Consider the following 27,509-nt stretch of genomic DNA (forward strand, 5'->3'; position numbering starts at 1 on the left):
TGACTAAAGGCATTTGGTCATAGCCTTTGGGCACCAGGAACAGAATGTTACCATCTGAATATTTTAGGAGATTCTGGAACCATCAGGAGGTGGGCCTAGGTGGAGAAAGTGGGACACTGAGGGGGCATGCCTTTGAAAATTGTATCTCTGGCTCTAGTCTTTTTCTCACTCCCTCAGCTTCATATCTCTCCAGAGGTGAACAGCCTCCTTCTCTACAGGCTCCAAGGCCCAAGCTCAGCCTCCACATGGGCTGTGGTATCTTGGCTGGCCTAGCGGGGGAAAGAGGACGAGGGGAGAGTGGGACGGGGAGAGTGGAGGACAGAAAGCCTCCCTGTAGGATGAGCAGGCCTATTTATACTTAGGCATGGCTGTGGGCTTCTCAAGGAATGCAATGCTGGGACCTTAAATTTCAGACACAGGAGAAAGTGCCAAATGCTGATAATGTCCAGAATGGGATTCTGGGAAGTAGGAGGCTGCAATGGAGTCCAGATAAAAGTTGTTGGAAGGAGATCAAAAAGCTCTGAAGAATAAAATAACTTCATACACAAACTAAGCAACTAAGCATACCTTTCTTTTGACAAGAAATGCACTCCCTACCTTATCCTTATGTAAGCAACTGTAACCCCTTTGTACGTCACCTTGACAATAAAATTAAATTTAAAAATAAAATCAAATTTAAAAATAAAATTAAATTTAAAAAAAAGCTCTGAAGAAACAAGAAATATTCTTGCTGAATATTGGTTGCTGAAGGGAGAGGGGGAGACCTTCATAAAGTACCTTCATAATTTTCTTTTTTCACTCGTGGGGCTTGAATTCAGGGCCTGGGTGCTGTCCCTGATCTTTTGAGCTCAAGGCTAGCACTCTACCACATCGAGCCACAGAGCCACTTCCTAGATTTTTTTTTGTTTTGTTTTTTAATGTCAGTACGAGAAATTAAACTCAGGTCTTCACATTCATGGATGGCCATGCCTTTGCTGATTAATTCAAGACAAGTCTCTAGGATTTGTCTGCCTATACTAGCTTAAAACCATGATCCTCGGATCTCAGCCTCCTGAGTTGCTAGGATTATAGGCACAAGCCACCAACACCCAGAATATTTTTTAATCATATGAGTAATTCTATGAAAGAATTTAAAATATATAGTGATATTTATTTTATATTTTATGTATTTTATATGTGTATATATGTAAAAATGTACATTCATAAGCTAGGAGTCAGTGATTTACATCTGTAATCCTAGCTACTCAGGAAACTGAGATCTGAAGGATTATGGTTCAAAGTCAGCTTAGGCAGAAAGGTCCCAAGTTCAAACTCTGATACTAGCAATAAACAAATAAATATTATATAATATATGTAAACTGTTTTTGGTTTGGGAGATTTTTTTTTTTTTTACCAACATTACAGCTTGAACTCAGCATCAGGGCTTGCACTATCACAATGAGTGCATTTCTTTTTTTGCACAATGTTACCCCTTCCTTTGCTTTCTCCCAGTTTCCTCTTCCCATCCCTCCTCAAAAGTTACATGGTTCATTTTCCATATAGTGTATACTGAATATCATGATTGCATTTGCCACCCTTCTGCCTTCCCTTTCTTCCCACCCCCCTCTTTGCCCTTGTATAAGAAAAAAATCGCAAAGCAAAAACAAATGCCACCACCACCACCACGACCCTGAACAATAACAACAACAAAATCTCAGGTTTCCATTTTCTGGAATTCATTTCAGAGAAGCTGTACCTTTGAGTTCCTCCATTAAGGGTATGCTCCTTGAGGAAATCTTTTTTTTTCTTCCTTTTTCCTTTTTCCCCAGGCGTGGATAGGGCTTGAACTCTGGGCCTGGGCACTGTCCCTGAGCTCTTCAGCTCGAGGCTAGTGGCTCTACCACTTTGAGCCACAGCACCGCTTCCTAGTTAATCTTTTTACTTAAAGCGATACATGGCTGGGCACTGGGGATTCACACCTGTAATCCTAGCTACTGAAGGCTGACTGAAGGATCACAGTTTGAAGCCAGATTGGGCAAGAAAGCCCTTGAGATTCTTATCTCCAATTAACCACCTAAAAGCTGAAAGCGGAACTGGTAGAGTACTAGCCTTGAGCACAAAAGCTCAGGGACAACACAAAGCCCAGGCCCCGGGAAGTTCAAGCCTCAGGATGAGAGAAAGAGGAGAGAGACTGAGAGAGAACTGACATATGACTGCTGCCTTTAACTGGAGATAAGAGTCTCACAGATTTGTCTGTACTGGCTTCAAAATGAGATCTGAGTGGCTAGGCTTACAGTTGTGAGCCGCCAGTCCTAGACCCTTCTGGGGATTGATAACTACACATCTGGACCGGAAGCATCTGTCTCTTAGGTGCTTCTCACATTCACAGCTCTAGCTGGAATCTTTCTTTCCTGCCTTTCATTTTCTTTTTATGCCAGTACTGTGCCTTGAACTCAGGGCCTAGGCATTGTCCCTTAGTTTTTTGTTTCTGTTTGTTTCTTTGCCCGTCCTGGTGCTTGAATTCAGGGCCTGGGCATTATCCTTGAGCTTCTTTTGCTCAAGGCTAGCACTCTACCACTTGAGCCACAGTGCAGCCTTTTCTGTTTATGTGTTACTGAGGAATCAAGCCCAGGGCTTCATGCATGCTAGGCAAGCACTCTACCACTCAGCCACATTCCCAGTCATTATCCCTTAGTTTTTTCACTCAAGACTGGTGTACTTTAGCCATAGCTCCATTTCCTGGATTTTGTTTTTAAAATCCACTAAGAATCCTGAATTTGCCTGGTCTTGACACTATGCTATTATATTTGGTACTGAAGACTAATGACATGAAAGCACCCTTGGGGCTGGGAATACAGCCTAGTGGTAGAGTACTTGCATCACATACATGAAGCCCTGGGTTTGATTCCTCAGCACTACATATATAGAAAAAGCCAAAGTGCTGTGGCTCAAATGGTAGAGTGCTAGCTTTGGGCAAAAAGAAGCCAGGGACAGTGCTCATGCCCTGAGTTCAAGCCCCAAGACTGGCAAAAAAAAAAAAAAGGCACCCTTGTCTTACACTGGCAGAAGTTGGGGAAAAGGCACACAGACCTACATGATTCTAGACCTCCTGGGGGGACATGTGGGAAAGCAGCCCACATCATCTCCCTAAGACTAGACAGAAAACAACAGCTCTGGGTACTTCATCTTGTTTCTGTGAGACAGCAACTGGGCAGGCCAGACACTGAAAGAGCTCATCAATTCCCAGTTTCACTTGCCACTAAGGACCATCTATTAATCAACAGGCTGAGTTAAGCCCCCTGTTCCATCCACATTCCTAGACAGAAGTAGCAAGAAGATGGAAGATAAAACTTTACAACATCTCAACTGAGAGTGAAAGAACAGGTGATATTGTCCAAAAAGAAATGTACTCACAAGCTTGGCACTGGTGGCTTATGCCTGTAATCCTATCTACTCAGGAGGCTGAGATCTGAGGATCATGGTTCAAAGGCAGCCCAGGCAGGAGAGTCCGGGAGACTCTTATCTCCTCCAATTAACCACCAGAAAATGGAAGTGGCACTGTGGCTCAAATGGTAGAGCACTAGCCTTGAACTGAAGAGCTCAGGGATAGAGGCCAGACCCAGAGTTCAAGCCCCATGACCGACTAATGAAAGAAAAAGAAATTTGGCAATGAAAAATAGATAGGAGGGCTGGGGATATAGCCTAGTGGCAAGAGTGCCTGCCTCGGATACACGAGGCCCTAGGTTCGATTCCCCAGCACCACATATACAGAAAACGGCCAGAAGCGGCGCTGTGGCTCAAGTGGCAGAGTGCTAGCCTTGAGCGGGAAGAAGCCAGGGACAGTGCTCAGGCCCTGAGTCCAAGGCCCAGGACTGGCCAAAAAAAAAAAAAAAGAAAAATAGATAGGAAACTGAATTTTTAAATTTCCGTTGAAAAATGTCATAGTCTGTCTCCCAGGTAGAAAAAATGGAAAGGACCTATTGTTGTGTGCCAGGCTCACTTAACCCTTACACAAACACTAGGATGAATCAATTCAATTCAATTTAAAGACAAAGATGTGATTCAGAGAATTAAGTAAATTGCCCAAAGGCCCTTCTGTAGTAAGCAGTGGAACATGGCTTTGAATCAGGCATGTCAGACGCAGGAGGAGCCTATGTTCTTTCTTGAATTCACATGGCCTAACAACAAAGGCGATTTCTACAAAGGAAGCATTTTAGAATAGAGAGAACTGGATGGCAGCATAAAAGATCATTTAAGAGCCAGAGCCAAGTCACCACCTAAACACTAGCCACACCCTCTCATCAAACAGCATCCCTCGAGTTTGGGTATCCAGTTGAAGTCAGAAATAAACTTTTTATGGGTGGATGCTGGCTGAGGTGAAGGATGACTTCAACAGCCAGTCACTTATTACATGACTTTTATTTGCAAAACATAAGCCACAGCCTAATTCCTGTTATCAAGAAACTTACAGTCTCATGGGTGGAAAACGATATGGAACACACTATGTAACAAAAGCAGCTCCGAGTTAAGTTGTAAGAAAAACATGCTGGTCTTCCTGGAGGATGAAAAAAAACAAAAACAAAAACCCAGCAACTTGGCAGGAAACTTTGACATCTCTGTTGCATACTGGATACCCAAGTGGGCCTCGAACCCACAAAAATAGTCACCAGCACTCAGTCAATTGGGCTAGGAGTCTATTTAGCTGTGCACAGCGTCTGCTCCCCACCACCGGGATGGTGACAAACAGCTCTGGGGCCAAATAGAGCTGGGCTTTTAAGGGCAAGTACTCACAGGTGGTCATGGGGTAAGAATCAAGTACCACACACAGGTGGTCATGGGTAAGAATCACATTGACCACAGGTGGTCTGACAGGATAGGCCAAGCAAACAAGCAGACAGACATACAGAAGCAGAATTGCTGGTTAGTGATTACAATTCCAGTAAACTCCTGTAAACAAAGCAATCAAAGCAATACAATTCCGAGTCTTGGTTCTAGGTGTGACTGGTCTTATCCTTAAATCTTTCTCTTCCTAGAACTTTCCCTAAATGGAGTGGTCTTCCTCATTCCTTTCTTTTGCCTAGTTTAACCCAGCTGCTTTGGGGCTCCTGTTATTGGGCTTAGGTTTGCCTGTCCCCAGGCCCACTACTTTGTCTAAGCCTGCTGTTTCGAGGGACTCTAAAAAGAGGGTTCCCCTACCCCTTTCACTTGGTTTCCACGATCTCCACGGACTGGGCTGGGAGTGTGCGGGGATCGTGGGTACAGGAGCTGGGGGGGGGGGGGTGTGAGTCTCCAAGGCCGCTGTGAAGCCGTGGAGACTGCATCTTGATGGGAGACAGAAGTTTTGTTTGCTCGCTCACATTTCAGGGCCGGTGGTGGTGCACCCGGAGCGGCTACGGATGGAACCCAGGGAGGCTGGAGAAAATGGAATTCCACCACTAATTCGCATTATTATGAGAATTAGCGCTCGGGTTAATTGCACAGTGCAGGAGCAGGAGGCAAGGTCATCCACGGCGAGTGGAGGCATTCGACTTGGCAATTAGGGAAATGAGAGGGAGGACCAGGTGTGATTTCTAAGCGGCTGCCACCGGGCAGCAGCGGAGAGAGCTGGGGTCGCGGGATTTCTCCGGGAAATGACCCCCGTCTTCCAGGCCGGGAGGGCTGGGCGGGTTGCCGGCTTCCGAGGACTTGGGGGAAAGTCTGGGAAGCGCGGCAGGAGGGCCTGGACACACGGGGGCACTGGCGGCCAGCCACGTCGGACCGCGCCGGGAGGCCCGCCCCGCACCCCGGCGCCCGCCGCACCCCGGCCCCCCGCCAGCACCACCTCTCGTAGCAGGTGGCAGCTCCGGCGGCGGCGCGCGGCTCGCGCGGGCGCGCGCCGGGGCCACGGGGAGGGCGGGGCGCGCGGGGCCGCGGAGCGAGCCCAGTGGACCGCCGGGAGCAGGAGGGGGGCGCGAGGGGGGCGCGGGGCGGGCCCGAGCCGGCGGGCCTCCGCGCGGCACTTGGCACGCACGCGCAGACGGGCCGCGGGCCCCAGAGGCACCGAGGAGGGGGGGGAGAGAAAGAAAGGGGGGGCAGTGGGGAACGTATTTCCGCTCTGGCGGACAAATAATCCTGGCCAAAGGGGAGGCACGGCTGTCCAGCCCTTTAACCGTGTGGGGGGTGCGGGGGAAGAAAGGGGGGAGTCTGGAGGGGGGGCTCCTGCTCCTTTAATTCCCTCCCCTCTACCACGGCTCCGAGTCCTCGCCGACGCCGCCGAGCGCGGGGCCTGGAACACGCCGCGCGAGCCGCCCCCGCCCCTCCCCTCCCGTCCGACGCCCACGCGGAGCCGGCCCCGCGCGCGCGCCCCGCGCACCCCCGCGCCTGCGCGCTGCCCAGGCCCTGCCCGTGTGTGGGGGGCGCTGCCGGCCCCGGGGGGGTGGGGGAGCGATAGGGGGGGAGCACAGCGCGCGGAGCCGGGCCAGGTGAGAGGCGCGTGCACTCAGGGTAGGGGACGAGGGGGGGGGCGTGCCGCGGAGCCCCGCGTGGGAGGGGGGCGTGCACGAGGCGTGCGGGCGACGAGGGGAAAGACGTGAAAAGGGAGGTCAGTGGACTGGGGAAGGAGACGGGGCGAGCCGTGCCTGCTCCCCAGGGCCACCCCGGAGTCCAGAGCGGAGGGGGAGGGGGCTCTCCGTCCTCCCCACCTGGGTTTCTCGATCGTTTCGCGGGGCGCGCGGGATCGCCCCAGCGTTGCAGGCCGCCGGACTGGAGAGGGGGGGGGAGGAGGGGGTGTGGACGCCGCTGCCCCGCCCCCGGGCGCCACGCCCCCCCGGGCTCGGGGAAACTGAGGAAGAGGCGTGGAGACCGGGAGGGCTGGTGCTGGGGGAGGGGCGGGCGGGCTCGGAGCCGGAGACCTTTGTCTCTGACCATTTTCCTTCCCACCCAGGGCTGCCCATTCCCGCCACAATGGCCTCTGGGGTGGAAGTCCTGCGCTTCCAGCTGCCGGGCCACGAGGCCGCTACGCTGCGGAACATGAACCAGCTCCGCGCCGAGGAGCGCTTCTGCGACGTGACCATTGTGGCCGACAGCCTCAAGTTCCGCGGCCACAAGGTCATCTTGGCCGCCTGCTCGCCGTTCCTTCGGGACCAGTTCTTGCTGAACCCCAGCTCCGAGCTGCAGGTCTCCCTGATGCACAGCGCACGCATCGTGGCCGACCTGCTCCTGTCCTGCTACACTGGTGCCCTGGAATTTGCTGTCAGGGACATCGTCAACTACCTAACGGCCGCCTCCTACCTGCAAATGGAGCACGTGGTGGAGAAATGCCGGAATGCCCTCAGCCAGTTCATTGAACCCAAAATAGGCCTCAAGGAGGATGGGGTCAGCGAGGCGAGCCTCGTGAGCAGTGTCAGCGCCACCAAGTCTCTCCTCCCTCCAGCCAGGACCCCTAAGCCAGCTCCCAAGCCCCCGCCCCCTCCTCCTCTCCCTCCCTCCTCTCCTTCGGCCTGTGAAGCTGGAGTTCCCACTGGATGAGGACCTGGAACTGAAGGCCGAGGAGGAGGAGGAGGACGAGGACGAGGATGTGTCGGACATCTGCATCGTGAAAGTGGAGTCTGCCCTAGAGGTGGCACACCGGCTCAAACCCCCCAGTGGCCTAGGAGGAGGTCTGGGTATTGGGGGTTCTGTGAGCGGCCACCTTGGGGAGCTGGCCCAGAGTAGTGCAGCCCCCAGCACTGTAGCCCCACCGCAAGGAGTGGTAAAGGCCTGCTACAGCCTGTCAGAGGACGCAGAAGGGGAGGGCCTGCTGTTGATTCCTGGAGGCCGGGTCAGTGTGGGGGCCACTTCGGGCCTGGTGGAAGCAGCAGCAGTGGCCATGGCTGCTCGGGGGTCGGGGAGCAGCCTGGGGGCAGGGGGTGGCTGGGGACCCTTGCCAGGGGGCCTCTCAAGCGGAAACCCCTTAAAGAACATCAAGTGCACCAAGTGCCCCGAAGTGTTCCAGGGTGTGGAGAAGTTGGTCTTCCACATGCGTGCCCAACATTTCATCTTCATGTGCCCGCGCTGCGGCAAGCAGTTCAACCACAGCAGCAACCTCAACCGCCACATGAACGTGCACCGTGGCGTCAAGTCGCACTCGTGTGGCATCTGCGGCAAGTGCTTCACGCAGAAGTCCACGCTGCATGACCACCTCAACCTACACTCAGGAGCCAGGCCCTACCGCTGCTCCTACTGCGACGTGCGCTTCGCCCACAAGCCTGCCATTAGGCGGCACCTCAAGGAGCAGCACGGCAAGACCACGGCAGAGAATGTGCTGGAGGCCAGTGTGGCGGAGATCAATGTCCTCATCCGCTAGCAGGGCCAGGAGACTGGGGTCCTTGGGCTGGGGTAGGAAGAGGGCTCCTGAGCTTGGTAGAATTGGGGGGAATGCGGGGATCCTGGGAAGATGTACACATCCTAAGGGAGAAGGGAGGAAGATTCTTTGGTGAGAAGACCCTGCCTCTTGGAGAAGAAAAGGATGGAACCAGAGGCAGGGCTCTTTGACCAGGTTAAGAAAATATTTGGTCCCCCAGAAAGGTTTCTTGTAGAGGTGCATGGATCTGTGGAGGGAGGGGAAAGGGTCTTATAGAATGAGAAAGGCAAAGGCCGGAAAATGTTTTGGGTTTTTCTTTTTTCTGGCTAAGGCTGCCTAGGGGGAGACTGTGACATTTCTTGAGGTGGGAATTGGTGGGTGGGAGTTGGGCGGGGACCTGGCAGGAGGCAGCTCCTGTTTAGAATAGATCCTTGGGAGAGGGCATGATAGGGGAAACGACTATTGAATCCCAGAAAAGGAAGGGGAGACAGTTCTTGCATGCTGGGGAAGTTGGGACTGTGGGTACAAGGCTCACCAAAATTAAGAGTAAACAAAGTAAGGCGCCAGGTAAGAGAACACTGGGGTGAGCATTCTAGGTAGGTAACTGGGCAGTAGGGGTACAATAGCAAGAACAATGAATAGTGGAGGGGTGGGGGCAGGGCACTTAGGAGAAAGGACACAAGGAGGGCTTTTGGGTGGGAGGGAGAGTAGTAGAGACTTATACAGTATTTTTTAAGAAAACAAAAACGTATTTTTTAGGATTTTTTTCTGGAGTTTGGGGTTTTAGTTTTTTCTGCTTTGTTTTTCACAAAATAAAAAAAAAAGTTTTTTTTTTCTTTATACTCTGACAACTGCTTCTATATGACTATCCTGCCCTAGAGCCTCTCCCCACTAATGCCAAGTGTTCAACATCCGGAGGTCACAAATTCATAAAGTCTCATGCCCAAAGGAGCCCAGCCTCAAAGAAAATAGGGAACGTGATAAGTGAACTTCTCTGGCCAGGAATATCAAGTTCTCCACCCTGAACACCTAGCCTTAAACCTCACAGCACACATGGTTTAATTGTCCCTCTACTTGTAGATTTGATATCAAGGCTAAGAATGGGCTACAAGTGACCATGTGTCTGCTGAAATTGCAGGCAGGTATGCGTCTGATATATGTCAACGTTCCTCTCCCCCCCCCCCCCATTTTATTTTATTTTATTTTATTTTTAGGAAAGCTAGACCCTGCTAAAGTTGCCTTAGGGTAGAGGGAAGACTACAATTCCCAGAAAGCTCTCAGAAGTTCTTAACCAAGGAGAACTACAGTTCCCAGAAGGTCTTGGATTGGCCTCAGGTGTCCCATAATCTAACCCCCTGCCAGTGTCAGCGGCATAGTGTGTGTGATACCCTAACAGGGACTTCCAAGCTTCAACCAGGATGTAACAACTAACGGGGACCTGACTGTTAACTAGGATGGGTGTGTGCCTCGGTGTGTGGCATTCCTAACATCAACTGTCGTCTGGCCTATGACACAGCAGCCTGCTGCTGCTTGTGAAGGGTTTGGCAAGATGGTTACTTACTATGGTGTCCCTAGACAATAGTCACTCTGGCCGCTGGACGCGCCTGGGTTCTGCAGCTCAGGTGACAGCGTGAGCCCGCCTGGCACAGCAGGAGAGACGTGGAGCCCCGGGTTTTTTCTTAAGGAGGCTGCTAAGGGGCATGGAGCAGCAGGCTAGAACCGGCTAAGCAAAGGCGTCCCTTCGAGAGTCCCCATCGGCCCTTCTTGCTCGTTAGAGAGGCGAGGCCAGAGCTGAGGCCTTAGTCTAGCTCACTTTTCAGGAACAAGTCAGCCAAGTAATCAGGCGGGAGAAGCACGAGCGGGACAGACAGACAGACAGACAGCCGCCGCTTCGGTCAGCCGGGAGGCGAGGGCGCTCCCCGAGCCGCCTAACGCCAGGCAGGGGCCGAGCGGCCGCGATCGGAGCGAGCCTCACCCTTGTCTCCCGCGGAGCCGAGGCCGGAGACGAAGGCTCTCCCCGCAGCCCCCAGCCTAGGCCAGCCGCAGCCCTCCCCGAGCCCGTCCTCGGGGGAGAAAATGGCCAGGGTGCGCGTACCGGCTCCTTTAAGGCTCCTCCGCGCCCGCCCTTCCCCGACCACGTGACCCGGGGCGGCCGCGCGCCGGCTCAGCCCCCCGCGCAAGCGGCGATGGCGGCGGCGGCGGGAGCTGCAGCGGCGGCGGCCGCCGAGGTGCGGAAGGGGAGGGGGAGAGGCGGGTGCATGCCCGCGCGCGCGCCCGGGGGAAGCGCGCGCCCGTGCAATGCTCCGGGGGTGCAACGGGGCCGGGGGGCCCGAGCGGGACTTGCAGCAATCCAGGGGGCCAGCACCGGGGGCGGATGAGGGGACGAGGGGGTGGGAGGTGGGGGGAGTGGGCACGGAGGCGCGCATGCAGCCGCCGGCGGCCCCTGGGTGGGCGGCGAGCGCCGGGGCCCCCGGAGCTCGCGCGAGGGGCACGAGGGGCCGTCCACCGGGCTGGGGGGCAGCGGGCGCTGGAGGGGTTGGTGCCCGGGGTCCCCGCGGCCTGGGGGACAAAGGGGGAGCGGCGCGTGCAGCCGGGAGGAGGGGGCGGGGCCGGGGCGCGGAGGCCCCGCCCCCTCCCCCTCCTCTCCTCTCGGCCCCAGAGATGCGGGGTCTGCCGAGAGGGCGGGGGTTGATGCGGGCCCGGGGGAGGGGGCGTGCAGCCCCTCCGGGCAGTCGAGGCCGAGGAAGGGGGGGTCCCCACCGAGGAAGAGGTAGGCCCCGGAGCCTACTGTCTCTTCCCAGGGCCCAGGCGTCCTGGGCCCCCCAACTCCCAGCCGGGCTGACTAGCCCACCGGTTCCTTGTCTCCCCTCTCAGGGGGAGGCCCCCGCTGAGATGGGGGCGCTGCTGCTGGAGAAGGAGCCCCGGGGAGCCGCGGAGAGAGGTGAGTGTGGCCGAGGCGGGCCCAGCGAGCTGGACCTTCTTCCTCCCTGTAGTAGAGGATTCCGGGAGTGCTTAGCCCGAACTTTTCCTCTTCCTCGACAGTTCATGGCTCTTTGGGGGACCCCCCTCACGGTGAGGAGACCCTGCCCAAGGCCACCCCAGACTCCTTGGAGCCTGTTGGCCCCTCATCTCCGGCCTCAGTCACTGTTACCGTCGGCGACGAAGGGGCTGACACCCCCGTGGGAGCGACGCCGCTCATTGGGGACGAGCCGGAGAATCTGGAGGGAGATGGGGGCCGAATCCTGTTGGGTGAGGGGCCGGGGCGTGGGGGTGGGGTGGGGGGGGGTGGAGGGTCTTCTCGCTCTGCCTTCTTATCTTGGCTTCTTGTCTCTCTGATTGTCCTCCTTCCTAGGCCATGCCACAAAGTCATTCCCCTCTTCTCCCAGCAAGGGGGGTACTTGTCCCAGCCGGGCCAAAATGTCAATGACAGGAGCCGGAAAGTCGCCTCCTTCGGTCCAGAGTTTAGCTATGAGGCTGCTGAGCCTGCCGGGGTCCCAGGGAACTGCAGCGGGGCCTGAACCTCCACCTCCTCCTCCACCACCTCCACCAGCTACCACCAACCCCGAGGGGCAGCCCAAGGTTCACCGAGCCAGGAAAACCATGGCCAAACCAGGAAATGGGCAGGTGAGGGGACTGGGACTATGGAGTGGGAGGGAGTGAAGTAATTCTCCTGTAGAGTGGAAAACCTTTGACAGGCACTGTTGTTTGTTTTTTTTTGGGGGGGGGGTTGGTTTTTTTTTTTCTTCCCTACTATTTTAGCCTCAGGCCTCTTCTAAGGCAGTCACATTTTCCTGGGACTACTAAGTGTTAAATATTCTGGCAGGCTTAATATGTAAACCACTGATCTCTATCTTCCTGGAGTTTTGTTCTTGGGGGTGAGGGGTGGTTTAAAAAAAAAAAAAAGCAGGAAACTGACAGCTGTTGGAGAGTTAATCCCATAGTTAATGTAATTATTCTCTTGGTCAGGACTGCTGAACTCCCTATCATTCTTTTATATCTCAAGGCAAATCCTGAAAGAGCTTTTTCAACCCTTTTTAGAAATTAACTCCTCCATCATTTGTAACTTTTTACTGGGAATTTTTTTTGGGGGGAAGGGGGTTGTTGGGGTTTTTTTTCTGGTTGATTATGTAAAAAAAAAAAACCCCAAAACTTATCACCTAAATTATTTTTCAGTGTACAACTCAGTGTTATTAAATATATTCATAATGTTGTGCAACCATCTGTTTCATAACTTTTTAAAAAATCTTGTCATACTTAAATTCTATATCCAATAAGTAATAACTCCCTATTTTCTCCTCTTCTCCAGCCCTGGAAATCACTATCCTTTCTGTTTCTTGGAATATGGTTATTCTGACTACCTCCTCTAACTATAATTGTACAGTATTTTTCTTTTTGTAACTGTCTTGTTTCACTTAGCATGGTGATTTCAAGTTTCCTCCATGTTGTAGCATTGTGTCAGAATTTCCTTCCTTTTTAAGGTTGAATTGCAAGGGGGAATTGATTACAGGACCTCTTAGAGTACAGAAATCCACGTTTGCTTGGTTATGTATATTTGCATATGACTCACACTTTTTTTGTAGTTTAAAGCTTCTCTAAATAACAGTAATATGTAGATACTATGTAAATTTTTTTTTTTTTTTTTGGTTGTTGGGGCTTGAAATCTGGGCCTTGGGCACTGTCCCTGAGCTCTTCAGCTCAAGGCTATAGTACTCTGCAACTTGAGCCATAACTCCACTTCCAGTTTTCTGGTGGTTAATTAGAGATAAGAGTCTCTTGGACTTTCCTGGCCAGGTTGGCTTTGAACCGTGATCCTCAGATCTCAGCCTCCTGAGTAGCTAGGATTACAGGCCTGAGCCACTGGCTCCTGGCTGTGTAAATATTTTTATGCTGCATTATTTAGGGAATGATGACAAGAAAAAATCAGTGCATGATCAATACAGACACAATTACCTTTTCTTTTCCTTTTTTGCCAGTCCTGGGACTTGAACTAGGGCCTGGGCACTGTCCCTGGCTTCTTTTTAATCAAGACAAGTGCTTGAGCCACGGTGCCACTTCTGGCTCTTTCTGTTTATGTGATGCTGAGGAATCAAACCCAGGGCATCATGCATGCAAGGCAAGCCCTCTACTGCTAAGCCATATTCCCAGCCCACAGTTGTCTTTTTTGTGTGTCAATACTAGAGCTTGAACACAAAGCCTTGTACTCTTGCTTGGCATTTTTGTTCAAAGCTAACACTCTACCACTTGAGCCACACCTCTACTTCTGGCTTCCTGCTAGTTAATTGGGTTGAGTCTCTCAGATTTGTCTCCCAGACTGGCTTCTAACCAAGATCCTTAGATCTCAGCCTCTTGAGAAGCTAAGATTACAAGTGTAAGCCACCGGAGCCCGGCATGATTTCCTTTTTTTTTGGCCAGTCCTGGGGCTTGGTCTCAGGGTCTGAGCACTGTCCCTGGCTTCTTTTTGCTCAAGGCTAGCACTCTGCCACTTGAGCCACAGTGCCACTTCTGGCCGTTTTCTATATACGTGGTGCTGGGGAATCGAACCCAGGGCTTCATGTATACAAGGTGAGCACTCTTGCCACTAGGCCATATCCCCAGCCCACTCCATTAATTTTTTTTAATCTACATGAAACTTATGGATACAGAGGGATGACTGTATACATCATAAAATTACACCATTTTGCTTATCCATCCATTGGTGGACAACACTTGGATTGCTCTCATGGTTCAGCCATTGTGAATGATGCTGCCATGATTGTGGGTATACAGTGGACCTTGAACCTTGCCTTGGATCTTGTTAAGCTTGCTTTCTCCTCTGTAAAACGAGAAGCGTCTCGGTGAGGTTGGAAAGAGAAGTGAACTATGGCATGCTTGATGCTCCTCCCCTTGGGAAAAGGGGGATTTGGTCCTTGGTTGACACTGTGCGGACCTTGGCTTACTTTGCCACCCTATCTGAGCACCATATAGCTGCTCTTTGATCCTGAGCTTGGTCCCTCTTGCTCTAGCCCCCAGTCCCTGAGAAGCGGCCCCCAGAAGTGCAGCATTTCCGCATGAGCGATGACGTGCATTCCCTGGGGAAGGTGACTTCAGGTCAGTCCCCCTCTCCGCTCCCTGTAGCCTCTGGTGGCCTGTCCTTGGGTTAGAGTACAGTCCTCCTTTCTCCTTTCAGAGGTGGCCAAAAGGAGGAAGCTGAGCTCTGCAGGTGGCCTGGTGAGCCAAAGGGGCGGCAAAGCCCGTGGTGGTGGTTGGGGGGGGGGGGTAATGGAGGGGGATGTGGCTTCTGGGACCCTAGCAGCCTGGAAAACTGCCAGAAGCCACAAGTTTTCTGTCTTTTTCTAGTCAGAGGAGTTGAATTCTGCACGGGGTTCCGGAGAAGTGTCCCTGGACAAGGGGCACCCCAGGTCCCTGGAGGAGTGGGAAACAGTGGTAGGCGATGACTTCAGTCTCTACTACGACTCCTACTCTGTGGACGAGCGCGTGGATTCTGACAGTAAGGTGAGCCGTCCCCAGATCCAGATCCCTCCAGTCTTTCCAGTTTCTCCCTCTGTCTCTTTCCTTGTGGCATTCACTCACCGCCCTGAGTTATCTACAAGTGTTTCCAGTGTGTGCTCCACCCACTTCAGTCCTCCCCTCCCCCCACCAGGGCAGCCCTTTGGTTTGATGGGAATTTTTTGTTCTTGTTTTTGTTTTTTGTTTTTTGTTTTGGTGGGTGTATGTGTGTGTGTGTGTGTGTGTGTGTGTGTGTGTGTGTGTGTACATACTAGGGCTTGAACTTGGTCTCCAGCTCTTGCTCAGCTTTTTGACTCTTACCTAGCCCTGTAACATTCGAGCCACACCTCCAGTCCAGCTTTTTCCACTGGCTAATTGGAGATAGAGTCTTATGGACTTTTTTCTTCCCGGGCTGTTTTCAAACCACAATCCTCAGATCTCAGACTCCTGGCTAGCTAGGATTATAGATAAGAGCGAATAGCACCCAGTTTTGTTTTGTTGTATTTTATATGTTTGCCTATACAATGTAGTTTTGCTATTGTGCTTTTTTTTTCTCTTGAATGGTACTGGAACTTGGGGCCTTGCACTATCTAGGCAAATACTGTACCACTTGAACCACACCCCCACCCCTTTTAGATTTACTTTTTAAGATAGGGTTTTGTGTGGATGCAGGCTTCCCTGAATATTTACTTGATCCTATTTTTATCTGATTCCCAAATAGATAAGGGTGTGTGGCCACATTCCTCTATTGATTGAGATGGGAGTCTCACTAAAATTTTGCTTAATCTAGCCTCAAACAATTTTCCCAATCTCTGCCCCCCCTTTAGTTGAGATTATAGGCTCGTTCTGCTGTACCTGCTGCCCTTCCCGTGTGTGTTTTGTGTTTTGTTTGTTGCATACTGAGTGTTTCTGTGTTTCTAAGGCTGATCATGAACTCTAGGCTCGTGATCCTCCTTCCTCTCAGCCTCTGGGGTTGCTGGGACTATAGGCAGATGCCACCGTGTCCAGCTTTAATACATCCATCAAATACCATCACATGTTCCTTCAGTCTTCACATTTCCTCAGTTATTTCAGAAATAGACTTACTGGCAAGATCCAAATGGGATATACACATAGCTTTCATCGGCAGTTGCCTTATCTAAAAAAATGTTCATGTAGATTTTTTTTTTAATCTAAAAAACATCCTCATGGGTGGGGCATTAGTACAGCTCAAGCTTATAATCCTAGCTACTCTGGAGGTTGAGATCTGAGGATCTTGGTTAGAAAACAGCCTGGGAAGACAAATCTGAGAGACTGGGACATAAAAATCTGGGAGATTGTTATCTTCAATTAACCACCATAAAGCTGGAAATGGAGCTGTGGCTTAAATAGTAAATAGAGTCCCAGCCTTGAACAGAAAAGCCTCCAGGCCCTGAGCTCAAGTCCCAAGACTAGTACCAAAACAAAACAAAAAACACCTCACAATTTGCTTATTAAAGAAACCCAAGTCATTTATGCTATAGAATCTCTTACTCTTAGGTTGGCTGATTGGGTAGGGATTGACAAGTTCCTCTGATTAAACTATAGATCTATAGATTTGATCAGCTTTGCATGTCCCTCTTGTTTGGTTATTTCAAAAGTGGGTTCAAGTGCTGTCTCATAAGGAATGGACATCACTTTTGGTTAGCTTTTCTGAACCTCATCAAAACAGTATCATACTATATATCTTCTAGATTTTGCTTTTCTTCGTATTATGTTGCCAAGAGCCACACACATTGTGGAATGTTACTATAACAGCTTTTTAAATGCTGTAGTCTGTGCCCTGTCTTTCTCCGACCCTCTCTTTCCTCTTCATTTACCTTCTTGGGGGAGCCTTCCCTGCATGCTGCCGGTGGTACTAGTGGTGCTGATTTTCTTCCTGCTCCACTATCCGTCCTGGGGGCTAAATATGCCCTGCTTGACCTCTGTCAAGTTCTCCCCAGGACGACACTGTGGCCCTGGGGGTGGGGGGTGGCCATCGTTACCCCCGACCCATTTTCCTCTCTCCCAGTCTGAAGTTGAAGCTCTGGCTGAGCAACTGAGTGAAGAGGAGGAGGAGGAGGAAGAGGAAGAGGAGGAAGAAGAGGAGGAGGAGGAGGAAGAAGAGGAAGAGGAGGAAGATGAGGAGTCAGGCAATCAGTCAGATAGAGTAAGAATGGAGGCTAGCCTCTCTAGCAGAGTGAGGGTCTAGTGATGTGGGGCTGGAGGCCAGGACCCCTCTTTCTTCCTCTACAGAGTGGCTCTAGTGGCAGGCGCAAGGCCAAGAAGAAATGGCGGAAGGACAGCCCATGGGTGAAGCCCTCTCGGAAACGTCGGAAGCGGGAGCCTCCTCGAGCCAAGGAGCTGCGAGGTGAGCGTGCTCCTCTGCTCTTTGGTCTCCTCCTCCAGCCCCCGTCCTGGCCCCACAGAGCACGCATGTACACACGTTCATGCATGTACGCCGCATGTGCCGCCGCGCCCAGGCCCGTGAGCTCGCACTCTCACTCTCTCTGTCTCTGTGTCAGGAGTGAATGGTGTGGGCTCCTCAGGCCCCAGTGAGTACATGGAAGTCCCTCTGGGGTCCCTGGAGCTGCCCAGCGAGGGGACCCTCTCCCCCAACCACGCTGGTAATTGCCAATTGCTGGGACATGGAGCCACTAGGGGGCGCCCTCTGGGCTAGAGGGAAAGGGAAGGAGGGGAACCTGGCCAGAGCCGGGGTGTTCATGGCAGACTTTGGGGTTCTGGGGCATGGAGGGAGTGGGAGAGTAGAAGCAAGAGGAGCCTTCCGGTGGGCGAGGGGAAGGGCCTCTTCAGCGCCATTTTCTCCTCTTGTCCAAGGGGTGTCTAATGACACGTCTTCGCTGGAGACGGAGCGCGGCTTTGAGGAGCTGCCCCTCTGCAGCTGCCGCATGGAGGCGCCCAAGATCGACCGGATCAGCGAGCGGGCAGGGCACAAGTGCATGGCCACCGAGAGTGTAGACGGAGAGGTGGGCCGGGGCCTTACGGGAGCCAGGCTGGGAGAGGCAGCTCCAGGGCCCAGCCTCATACTCCGTTCTCTCCCAACAGCTGTCGGGCTGCAATGCCGCCATCCTCAAACGGGAAACCATGCGGCCCTCCAGCCGTGTGGCCCTGATGGTGCTCTGTGAGACCCACCGTGCCCGCATGGTCAAACACCACTGCTGCCCAGGCTGTGGCTACTTCTGCACAGCAGTAAGTGACGGGCAGGGCAGACAGGTAGCGTGCCCACGGTGGACAGGCCACCCACATCCTCTCCATGTTGTAGGGTACCTTTCTGGAATGTCACCCAGACTTCCGGGTGGCCCACCGCTTCCACAAGGCTTGTGTGTCCCAGCTCAATGGGATGGTCTTCTGTCCACACTGTGGAGAAGACGCTTCAGATGCCCAGGAGGTGACCATCCCACGGGGTGATGGGGGAACCCCCCCAGCTGGAATGGTAGCCCCCGCACCCCCACCCCTGGCACAGGACGCCCCAGGGAGAGCAGATACTTCGCAGCCCAGGTATTAGCCTTCCCCTGCCCGACTTTCTGTTCCCCACCCCACTCTCCACCCCCAGACATCAGAACCTTCTCCCACAGCGCTCGGATGAGAGGGCATGGAGAGCCCCGACGCCCACCCTGTGACCCCCTGGCTGACACCATCGACAGCTCAGGCCCTTCTCTCACCTTGCCCAATGGGGGCTGTCTCTCGGCTGTGGGACTGCCCCCTGGGCCAGGTCGGGAGGCCCTGGAGAAGGCCCTGGTCATCCAGGAGTCGGAAAGGTGAGTGTGTGTGGCTGTGTGGACAGCGGCCGGGGCTAGGGCCCGAGCAGCGGGGGCTGCAGCCTGTACTCAAATCTGAGCAGCCCGCTTCCTGCCCCTCCCTCCCCCGGCAGGCGAAAGAAGCTCCGCTTCCACCCCCGGCAGCTGTACCTGTCGGTGAAGCAGGGGGAGCTGCAGAAGGTGATCCTGATGCTGTGTGAGTGCCCCTCCGCCCACCCTCACTCGCGCCTGCTCTGTGCCCGGCCCTGGCTCAGCCCGGGAGCACAGTCCCAGGAGGCCCAGCGGTGGGGGAAGGCTAGCCTAACCTGCAGTGGCGGGACAGTGGCGACATGGGGGGGCCGAGGCCACGCCCCCCACCCCAGCCAGTGCACAGCTAGCAGCACCAAGGGGCCCCCCGGGGCGGTGGGCGCTCTGCACTTGCCCTCTGCCAAGTGCTTGGTTAAGGCCAGCGCAGAGATTGCCTAGCCAGGGCCCCGAGAGGTCTCTACTGGCGGAGGTGCCCCCCCACCCCTACCTTGCTTACCATTTGTCCCTCTCCTGGTGTGATGGGCTCTCCCTGCAGTGGACAACCTGGACCCCAACTTCCAGAGCGACCAGCAGAGCAAGCGCACGGCCCTGCATGCAGCCGCCCAGAAGGGCTCTTTGGAAATCTGCCATGTGTTGCTGCAGGTCAGCCTGGGCTTTGCCCTCTGCCTCATTGACCAGACCCTTGGAGCCCTTCCCTTCTGCTCCTTTCCCCGGTGCCAGTCCCCATGCCCCTCCATCACAGGCTGGCGCCAACATCAACGCAGTGGATAAGCAGCAGCGGACGCCCCTGATGGAGGCCGTGGTGAACAACCACCTGGACGTGGCACGCTACATGGTGCAGCGCGGTGGCTGTGTCTACAGCAAGGTGCGGCAGCCACCAGGGGGCAGGCGTGAGGGAACAGGGCCAGGGTGCCCGCCGGAGGACTCATCTGCCCGCTTCTCTCTCAGGAGGAGGATGGTTCCACCTGCCTCCACCACGCAGCCAAAATCGGGAACCTGGAGATGGTCAGCCTGCTGCTGAGCACAGGACAGGTGGACGTCAATGCCCAGGTCTGCGTGGCTTCCACCGGCCCAGCCTCAGGCTTTGACCCCCTTCCTCCGTCCAGCCTGTTGCCCTTTCAGCTCGTGTCACGCCGCTCACTGTGTTCCCCTCTCTTTCCTCTTCATTTCTATTGCTCTTTTCTCTTGCTGCCTTCTCTATCGGTGTTTAAAACACTGAGTTCCGGCCTTAATCTCAGCAAGAGTCTGTGCACTCCCAAGTTTGCACATGTCGTCTGTGCTTTAGTTTACCATTGTCACTCTTCTCCATCTCCAGATGACCCCCCTTGTCTAGTGGAACCCCTTGAAGTCGGATCATGTGGCTTGATCCGTGTTTGAGAGCATTCTAACCTTTCAGAACATTTCTTGCCCCAGGCTCGGAATGTAGCATTTCTGTAAGAGAGACTGATTCCTCTGTGTGGGAAATACTTTATAGTAATAACAGTCTGTGTACCAGTGAGTGTTTTTTGCTGCTGCATTATTCCTAATAGGACTATCAATGGACAGACGCAGGAAATAATAATGTGTTTTAGAAGGAAAAAATAAATAGGACCAGGTGAAGTGTCTCATGCCTATAGTCCCAGCTGCTCAGGAAGCAGAGTTTGAAGAGAGACTAGCAATTGGAGGCCAGCCTAAGCAGAGTTACCAAGAAGCCATCTTAACCAACAAATCGGATGGGGTAGTTCACATCTAATTCCAGCTACCTGGAAGGAATATGGCTTAGCAGTAGAGTGCTTGCCTAGCATGCATGAAGCCCTGGGTTCGATTCCTCAGCACCAGAAAAGGCTGGAAGTGGCACTGTGACTCAAGTGGTAGAGTGCTAGTCTTAAGCAAAAGAAGTTCAGGGACAGTGCCCAGGCACTCAGTTCAAGCCCCAGAACTGGCAAAAAAAAAGGGGTGGGGAGAGGCTGGAAGTATTGCTCAGGTGGTAGAGTACCTATCAAGCACAGGACCCTGAGTTTAAACCCAGTACCCCTCAAAAAAAAAAAAAAAGGAAAGGGAAAAGTTTGCTCGCTTCATTCTCTGCAGCCTTTGGCCATGGCCATTATTAGTCCTATTCTATAGATGAGGAAACAAAGGCCCAGAGACACTAAGGGGCTTGCCCAAGACCCCCTATAGCTTCTAGGTGGAGCTGGCTGCAGAGCATGTGCGCTTTGGTGCGCATGGCCAGGTTCCACTCCCTCACTCCCCGCCACCCACAGGACAGCGGAGGGTGGACCCCCATCATCTGGGCGGCAGAGCACAAGCACATCGATGTGATTCGCATGCTTCTCACACGGGGTGCCGATGTCACCCTCACCGACAATGTGAGTGTCAACCCAACAGGGTTGGGAGGAGGTGGGGACAACCCCAGTCCCCTAAGCAAAGTAGAGGCTACCCATACGCCATGTCGTCCCTACACCTCCACAGGAGGAAAACATCTGCCTGCACTGGGCCTCCTTCACGGGCAGCGCTGCCATTGCTGAGGTCCTGTTGAATGCTCGCTGTGACCTGCATGCTGTCAACTACCACGGGGACACACCCCTGCACATCGCTGCTCGGGAGAGCTACCACGACTGCGTGCTGTGAGCCCCCACTCCCCCGCCATGTCCCCCACCCTGCCTCCCGTGGTCCAGGCCCCATCTACAAGTCATGTCCCCTCCCCAGGTTGTTCTTGTCACGTGGGGCCAACCCTGAGCTGCGGAACAAAGAGGGGGACACAGCGTGGGACCTGACCCCCGAGCGCTCTGACGTGTGGTTTGCACTTCAGCTCAACCGCAAGCTGCGGCTTGGTGTGGGAAACCGGGCCATCCGCACTGAGAAGATCATCTGCCGGTGAGCCCCTGCACCCAGAAACCTCACTGCCGTCTCTCCACACCCCCTGGCCCCAGACCTGTCCTCGTCTCCTCTCCTTCTAGGGATAATAAATAGAGAAAAATCATTGAGGATATGATCTAGGCACCCAGGAGGCTGAGCCAAGCAGATCCTCTGTGGCAAGCCTGGACTATACAGCAAACACTGCCAAAAGAAGGTAGCCACCCGGCGCTGGTGGCTCACGCCTGTGATACTAGCCAGCTCGGGCAGGAAAGTCCTCACTCCAGTTAATCACAGGAAAAGCCTAAAGTCGAGCTGTGGTTCAAGTGGTAGAACACTAACATTGAACAAAAGGAGCTCAGAGACAACACCCAGACCCAGAGTTCAAACTCTAGGACTAATTAAAAAAAAATTTTTTTTTAAAGAAGATAACCATTAGGTTCGAATTTCAAGCGGAGCCAAGTAGCGCCTATTGTCCCAGATCCCAACTAGCTAGGGAGGCCGAATGAAGCAGTAAGATGGATGACGACCTCAGGAGTTTGAAGCCAACCTAGTGAGACATATCACAAAAGAAGAGTTTCAGAGCAAGTCACCACGGCTCATTCCTGTAATCCTAGATACTTAGGAGGCTGAGACTTGAGGACCAAGGATCAAAGCTAGCTGAGGCAGGAACATCTGTACTACTTATCTCCAATTAACCACCAAAAAGCTGGAAGTGGAAATGTGGCCCAAGTGGTACGATACCAGCCTTGAGTGAAGAAGCTAAGGCACAGCAGCCCAGGCCCTGGGTTTGAGTCCCAGTACAGACAGGCAATACACAATTTCAGAATTTCAGAGGAGGCTGGGAATATGGCCTAGTGGTAAAGTGCTCGTCCTGTATACATGAAGCCCTGGGTTCGATTCCTCAGCACCACATATATAGAAAAAGCCAGAAGTGGCGCTGTGGCTCAAGTCACCGAGTGCTAGCCTTGAGCAAAAAGAAGCCAGGGACAGTGCTCAGGCCCTGAGTCCAAGGTCCAGGACTGGCAAAAAAAAAAAAAAAAAAAAAAAAGAATTTCAGAGGAACAGCCATAAGAGTTTTCCATGCAATGTTTAGGAGGTAATTATCCTAAAATGTTTTTCCATAGTAATCTGAAGTTCAAGTTTCACTGAGTATCCCACAGTTTATATGGCATCCTTATTTATTTATCTATTTTTGCCAGTCCTGGGGTTTGAACTCAGGGCCTGGGCACTGTCCCTGAGCTTCTTTTGCTCAAGGCTAGCACTCTACCACTTGAGCCACAGTGCCATTTCTGGCTTTTTCTGTTTATGTGGTACTGAGGAATCGAACCCGTGGCTTCATGAATGCTAGGCAAGCACTCTACCCCTAAGCCACATTCCCAGCTCTGGCTTCCTTATTCTTATACCCTGATGAACCTCAGAACCCCTGCTACCCATACATAAGGAGCATCCTCATCCAGGAGGTGTTCGAGCCCCCTCTCCATGCTCCCCTTCCTGCAGGGATGTGGCTCGGGGCTATGAGAACGTGCCGATTCCCTGTGTGAATGGTGTGGATGGAGAGCCCTGCCCTGAGGATTACAAGTACATCTCAGAGAACTGTGAGACATCCACCATGAACATCGACCGGAATATCACCCACCTGCAGGTGTGTGGTAGCCCTCCACCCCCCAAAACATCCAGAAGCACTGAGTACAGTTGAGCCAGTTGCAGCCAACAAGGGCCTAGGGAGTGGTCACTGGCAAGAGGCCTGGTAAGGGATGTGTCCGTCCACACAGGAAAGTGGGCCCCTTTTCTAGATTCCACAACAGTATTATGCATGTGAGCTCATGGGGACACTGTTACTAGCCACATCTGGATTCCCCCTCATCCTGGGACCATCCGATACCAGCCACTGTCCCACTGTCTCTGGGACCCAGAGAAAGACAGTGGTTGAGGGGAGAGGTGGGTGCCGAGGCTGAACCACCCTCTGCCTCTACCCAGCACTGCACGTGTGTGGATGATTGTTCCAGCTCCAACTGCCTGTGTGGCCAACTCAGCATCCGCTGCTGGTACGACAAGGTACATGCCCCCCCTCCTGGGCGAGCTCCCTTGGCCACTCCATTCCTGCTGAGGAGCTGGCCTCAAACTTGAACTCCCTGGGCTCTGCCCAGTGCAGGGAAGTGACAGAGAGGGCAGGGCGAGACAGAATATTGCTGGGAGGCTGCCAGGCTGCAGAGCTGGGGCTCTGCCCAGGTGTATGCAAATCCGCCAGGTGGATGCCTTTGCATTTCCTGGTCTCTGGCCTCGGAGCCTCAGCCTCCCCCTGTACCTTTCCTCTTGCCTCTGGATTGGGATCAGCAGTGGCTTTTCCTGTGGAATCTTGGAGGTCCTGGGCAGCTGAGGCGAGACCCACACAGAGACCACCACTATTCCCCCTGTCGCCCTCTGCACCTCAGGATGGGCGGCTGCTCCAGGAATTTAACAAGATCGAGCCCCCCCTGATCTTTGAGTGTAACCAGGCCTGCTCCTGCTGGAGAAACTGCAAGAACCGCGTAGTGCAGAGTGGCATCAAGTGAGGCACCCACCCCCGTGGCCTCTTACACCCCATCTCGTCCCTGCCTCCCCTCCCCTGGAGCTTGTCAGGGCCCCTGCCCCCAATATCACCCTCTCTCCATCCCCAGGGTTCGACTGCAGCTCTACCGGACAGCCAAGATGGGCTGGGGGGTCCGCGCCCTGCAGACAATCCCCCAGGGGACTTTCATTTGCGAGTGAGTTAGCTTGGGGTACCTTGGCACTTGGGTGGCATGGCTCCCTTTGCCCTCCCCCCTGACTGTCATATCCCCACTGCCCACTCCAGCCGGCCCCTCTACCCCTTTGCCCGTGCCCCAGAACTGCCCGTCACCGCCTTGTCTTCCTCCCCTCTGTTTGCCCAGTCCCCCACCACACACACACCCCTTCCTAGCTGGGGCAAATGGCAGTTCTACATAGACCTGCCTTTGTAGCCTGCTCTGCTGCTGTGTGTTCCTGGCCAAGCTAAGGAACCTCTTGTCTGTAAAATTGAGATGATAATACCTCCCTTTCTATCACCTTAGTGGGAGAAGGCCCTTGTTTGCCTTTCAGAGGATTGCCTGGTTTCTCTCTTATCATATACGTCCTCTCAACATCTCCCACAAGTAGCCCCTTCCTCCTGGGCCTCCACCTCCCCAGTGTCCCCTCACTGTTTGTCCGTGTTATGGCTGGCCTTTGCCTTCCCTCTGCTTGCTAACAGTTGTTCACCCACCCTCTCCCCTCGCCCCCCCGAGTCTCCGTTCTCCTGGCATCTGTCTACCTGCACCACGATGCTGCCCTTGCCGCTGCCCCTCCCGTCCATTCTTGCTCTTCACCAGTTCCTCTCCCTCTCCCCTCCTTGCCCCAGAATTCCTCATGCTCCCCGCCCCCCCCCCCCCCCCGGCTCCTGCAGCTTGGCTCTCCCCCTGCCACTGTGGCCACCACCTGCCCGGTGCTTCCTCCCACACAAACCTCCTGGTGTCTGTACGCATCGCACTTCCCTGAGGGCAGCTCCTGGCTCGTCCTTTGTCTCCAACCCTCCCCTTCCTCCCTTTCACTGCCCCCACTGCTGCAGGTCTTCCTGGACCCATCAGCCTCCAGGATTCCCCCCTACAGTCCTGTGGGTGTTCAGGCTGCACAAGGAGCACCTGCGCACCTCACCTGGCAGGATTGTGCCCCTCCCATGCCCCATTCCTCCTCCTGGCATTTCCCTTTCCTTCTGGGTCCACTCTACCCTAGGCCACCATGGGTGGCCCCTGTGGCATTAAACCCGCACTCCGCAGACAGTGGTGGGCAGTTGAGAAGGAAAGAGGCTTCTGTGGGACTGTGGGGAGAGACGGAGTCTGGAGCCACCTCCCAGCATCCCCTGCTCCTGTTCAGAACCATGATTCCTGTCCCACAGGTACGTCGGGGAGCTGATCTCCGACGCTGAGGCCGATGTCAGAGAGGATGATTCCTACCTCTTCGACTTAGACAACAAGGTGGGCGGGTGATACCTCCTCTGTCCCTTTCTGCTTCCACTGGATAGGTTTCTGGAGATGCTGGGAAGTCAGCAGGTGGAAACCTCGTGGTGGGAGTGGGCGGCCAGTGAGGGGAAGATTGGCCAAGGAGGCAGAGTGGGGGTAAATGTGAAGAGGGCACTCTCCTCCTCCCTTCAGGATGGAGAGGTGTACTGCATCGATGCTCGTTACTATGGCAACATCAGCCGCTTCATCAACCACCTGTGTGATCCCAACATCATCCCCGTCCGTGTCTTCATGCTGCACCAAGACCTGCGATTTCCACGCATTGCCTTCTTCAGTTCCCGAGACATTCGGACTGGGGAGGAGCTAGGGTGAGGCGTCTCAGGCACTGCCTGGGATAGGGAGGATTAGCTGTGCCCTTTGGAGGGCTTCTTAAAGTAGAATCTAAGACCAGGCACCAGAGACTCGGGCCTGTAATCCTTAGCTACTCAGGAGGCTGAGATCTGGGTATCCACATTCAAAGCCAGCCTGAGCAAATAGTTTTATGAGGTGCTTTCTCTAAAATAACCAGCAAAAAAAGCAGAGCTGAAGGTGTGGCTGAAGTGGTAGGCCGGTAGCCATGAGTGAAAAACCCCAGCAAGAACTGGAAGCCCTGACTTTCAGGCCCCAGTACCATACCAAAAAAAAGCATCTATTTGGGTGTGGCATTGCTCACCTGTGATTGACACACTTGGGAGGGAGAGGCAGGAGGATCACAAGTTGGAGGCCAGCTTGAGCAATTGAGCATGATCTCCCTCTCAGAATAAAAATTTAAGCTAGGCACCAGTGGCTCATGCCTATAATCCTAGCTACTCAGGAGGCTGAGGTCTGAGAATTGAGGTTCAAAGGGAGCCCAGGCAGAAAAATTCAAGAGACTCTTGAATTAGCCTAACAAAAACTTTGTAAGTAGAGGTATAGTTCAAGTGGTAGAGTATTTTGAGGAAAAAAAAGTCAGACTAGAACACAAGGCTCTGAGTTCATGCCCCAGTACTAGCACTTTAAAAAAAAAAAAAAAAAAAAAAGGAAATGCAGCTCACTGGTAGAATGCTTGCCTAGCATGTTCAGGGTCCTGGGTTCAATTCTGGGCACCCCCTCCCCCACACAAAGCCCTGAGCCTCAGAGCTTCTGGCTCCCTTAGTTGAGGGGCCCCGGGGCCTACATTTTTTTATGAGTGTCTACGGCAATGCTGAAGCTTCACCTCTAGAATCTACAAGGCCTTGAGGACCATCTAGAAGGGCCTGCGTCTCCAGGGATGGAGGTCGGCAGGATCTCCGGGGTGGGCTCTTGGTGTCTGGTCAAGATCCCACAAGATCCTGTGCTCCTCTAACAGGTTTGACTATGGTGACCGCTTTTGGGACATTAAAAGCAAATACTTCACCTGTCAGTGTGGCTCTGAGAAGTGCAAGCACTCCGCCGAGGCCATTGCCCTGGAGCAGAGCCGGCTTGCCCGCCTGGACCCCCACCCTGAGCTCCTGCCAGAGCTGGGCTCCCTGCCCCCGGTCAACACCTGAACATGGACCACACCCTCCCTTCTCCGACCACGGTGGGCCACCAGCTCAGCAGCTCCCTGCTCCTCTCGCACAGCCCCCAGCCTGGGGCACTGCTACTTTGTCCACTGCCCTTTACACATTTACACATTCCTCGACCGGAGACCCCAGCCAGGCCCTGGAGGTCTGCAAGCCCCTCATCGGAAGCTGGCTCCGCCCTGAGAGAGGCTCCGGGGCTGGCCACCCTCATCCCTCATGGTAGTTAGTTTGGTGAATTAAGATTGGGCCTCTGTGCCAACTGGTTTTCTTTGTTCTCAATAAATGTTGGGTTTGGTAATAGAGTTGTCTGAGTGACTGTGGGGAGGGGAGGAGGAAGCACACAGCCAGGGAGATTGTGGGTCCCAGGGGCACGGGGCGGGCGTGGGAACTGCCTGGTTGCATGGAGGTGGGGCACGCACACAGCAGGTTCTAGTCAAGGACTTAAAGGCGAATCTCCACATTTTGTTTGTTGGCTGGGGGGCATCACCATTGAGAGACACTTCACAAAATTCTGGAACACATTAATTAGGTCCTT

General features: G+C 53.7%; 2 protein-coding genes across 10 annotated transcripts; both read left to right on the forward strand.

Annotated features, from left to right (window-relative positions):
- Window positions 1-5,941: 5,941 nt before the first annotated feature.
- Zbtb12 (zinc finger and BTB domain containing 12) lies at window positions 5,942-10,104 on the forward strand. The gene is given in 3 exon segments (XM_048348144.1): window positions 5,942-6,440; window positions 6,902-7,440; window positions 7,442-10,104. Coding segments are annotated over 2 exon segments (1,380 nt in total). The 5' UTR covers window positions 5,942-6,440; window positions 6,902-6,921; the 3' UTR covers window positions 8,303-10,104.
- Window positions 10,105-10,460: 356 nt separating this feature from the next.
- On the forward strand, window positions 10,461-27,272 carry Ehmt2 (euchromatic histone lysine methyltransferase 2). 9 transcript variants are annotated; one of them, XM_048348052.1, is made up of 28 exons: window positions 10,461-10,527; window positions 11,174-11,240; window positions 11,342-11,548; window positions 11,652-11,923; window positions 14,302-14,386; window positions 14,466-14,506; window positions 14,636-14,791; window positions 16,815-16,952; window positions 17,039-17,153; window positions 17,308-17,409; window positions 17,621-17,769; window positions 17,849-17,992; window positions 18,066-18,301; window positions 18,379-18,561; window positions 18,645-18,757; window positions 19,124-19,230; window positions 19,331-19,453; window positions 19,537-19,638; window positions 20,829-20,933; window positions 21,037-21,191; window positions 21,274-21,441; window positions 22,921-23,065; window positions 23,401-23,478; window positions 23,856-23,971; window positions 24,081-24,167; window positions 25,349-25,427; window positions 25,605-25,780; window positions 26,779-27,272. In XM_048348052.1, exons 1-28 carry the CDS (start codon window positions 10,486-10,488, stop codon window positions 26,957-26,959), a joined length of 3,672 nt encoding a protein of 1,223 aa, XP_048204009.1. In that variant the 5' UTR covers window positions 10,461-10,485; the 3' UTR covers window positions 26,960-27,272. The 9 variants fall into 9 exon arrangements, with proteins under 9 accessions (XP_048204009.1, XP_048204010.1, XP_048204012.1 ...); XM_048348053.1 differs by having other exon boundaries at window positions 18,675-18,757; XM_048348054.1 differs by lacking the exon at window positions 10,461-10,527 and adding an exon at window positions 10,986-11,069.
- The last annotated feature ends 237 nt before the right edge of the window (window positions 27,273-27,509 follow it).

This window comes from Perognathus longimembris, chromosome 6, assembly GCF_023159225.1.
Source record: "Perognathus longimembris pacificus isolate PPM17 chromosome 6, ASM2315922v1, whole genome shotgun sequence".
Lineage (NCBI taxonomy): Eukaryota > Metazoa > Chordata > Mammalia > Rodentia > Heteromyidae > Perognathus > Perognathus longimembris.

Bases quoted from the DNA above. Each gene is read 5' to 3' on its own strand.
- Ehmt2 (XM_048348047.1), top strand. From the start codon at position 10,598: ATGCTCCGGGGGTGCAACGGGGCCGGGGGGCCCGAGCGGGACTTGCAG. The intron at 11,924-14,301 runs GTGAGGGGACTG...CTCTTGCTCTAG, and splicing joins CCAAACCAGGAAATGGGCAG to CCCCCAGTCCCTGAGAAGCG. The intron at 18,758-19,123 runs GTGAGTGCCCCT...CTCTCCCTGCAG, and splicing joins GAAGGTGATCCTGATGCTGT to TGGACAACCTGGACCCCAAC.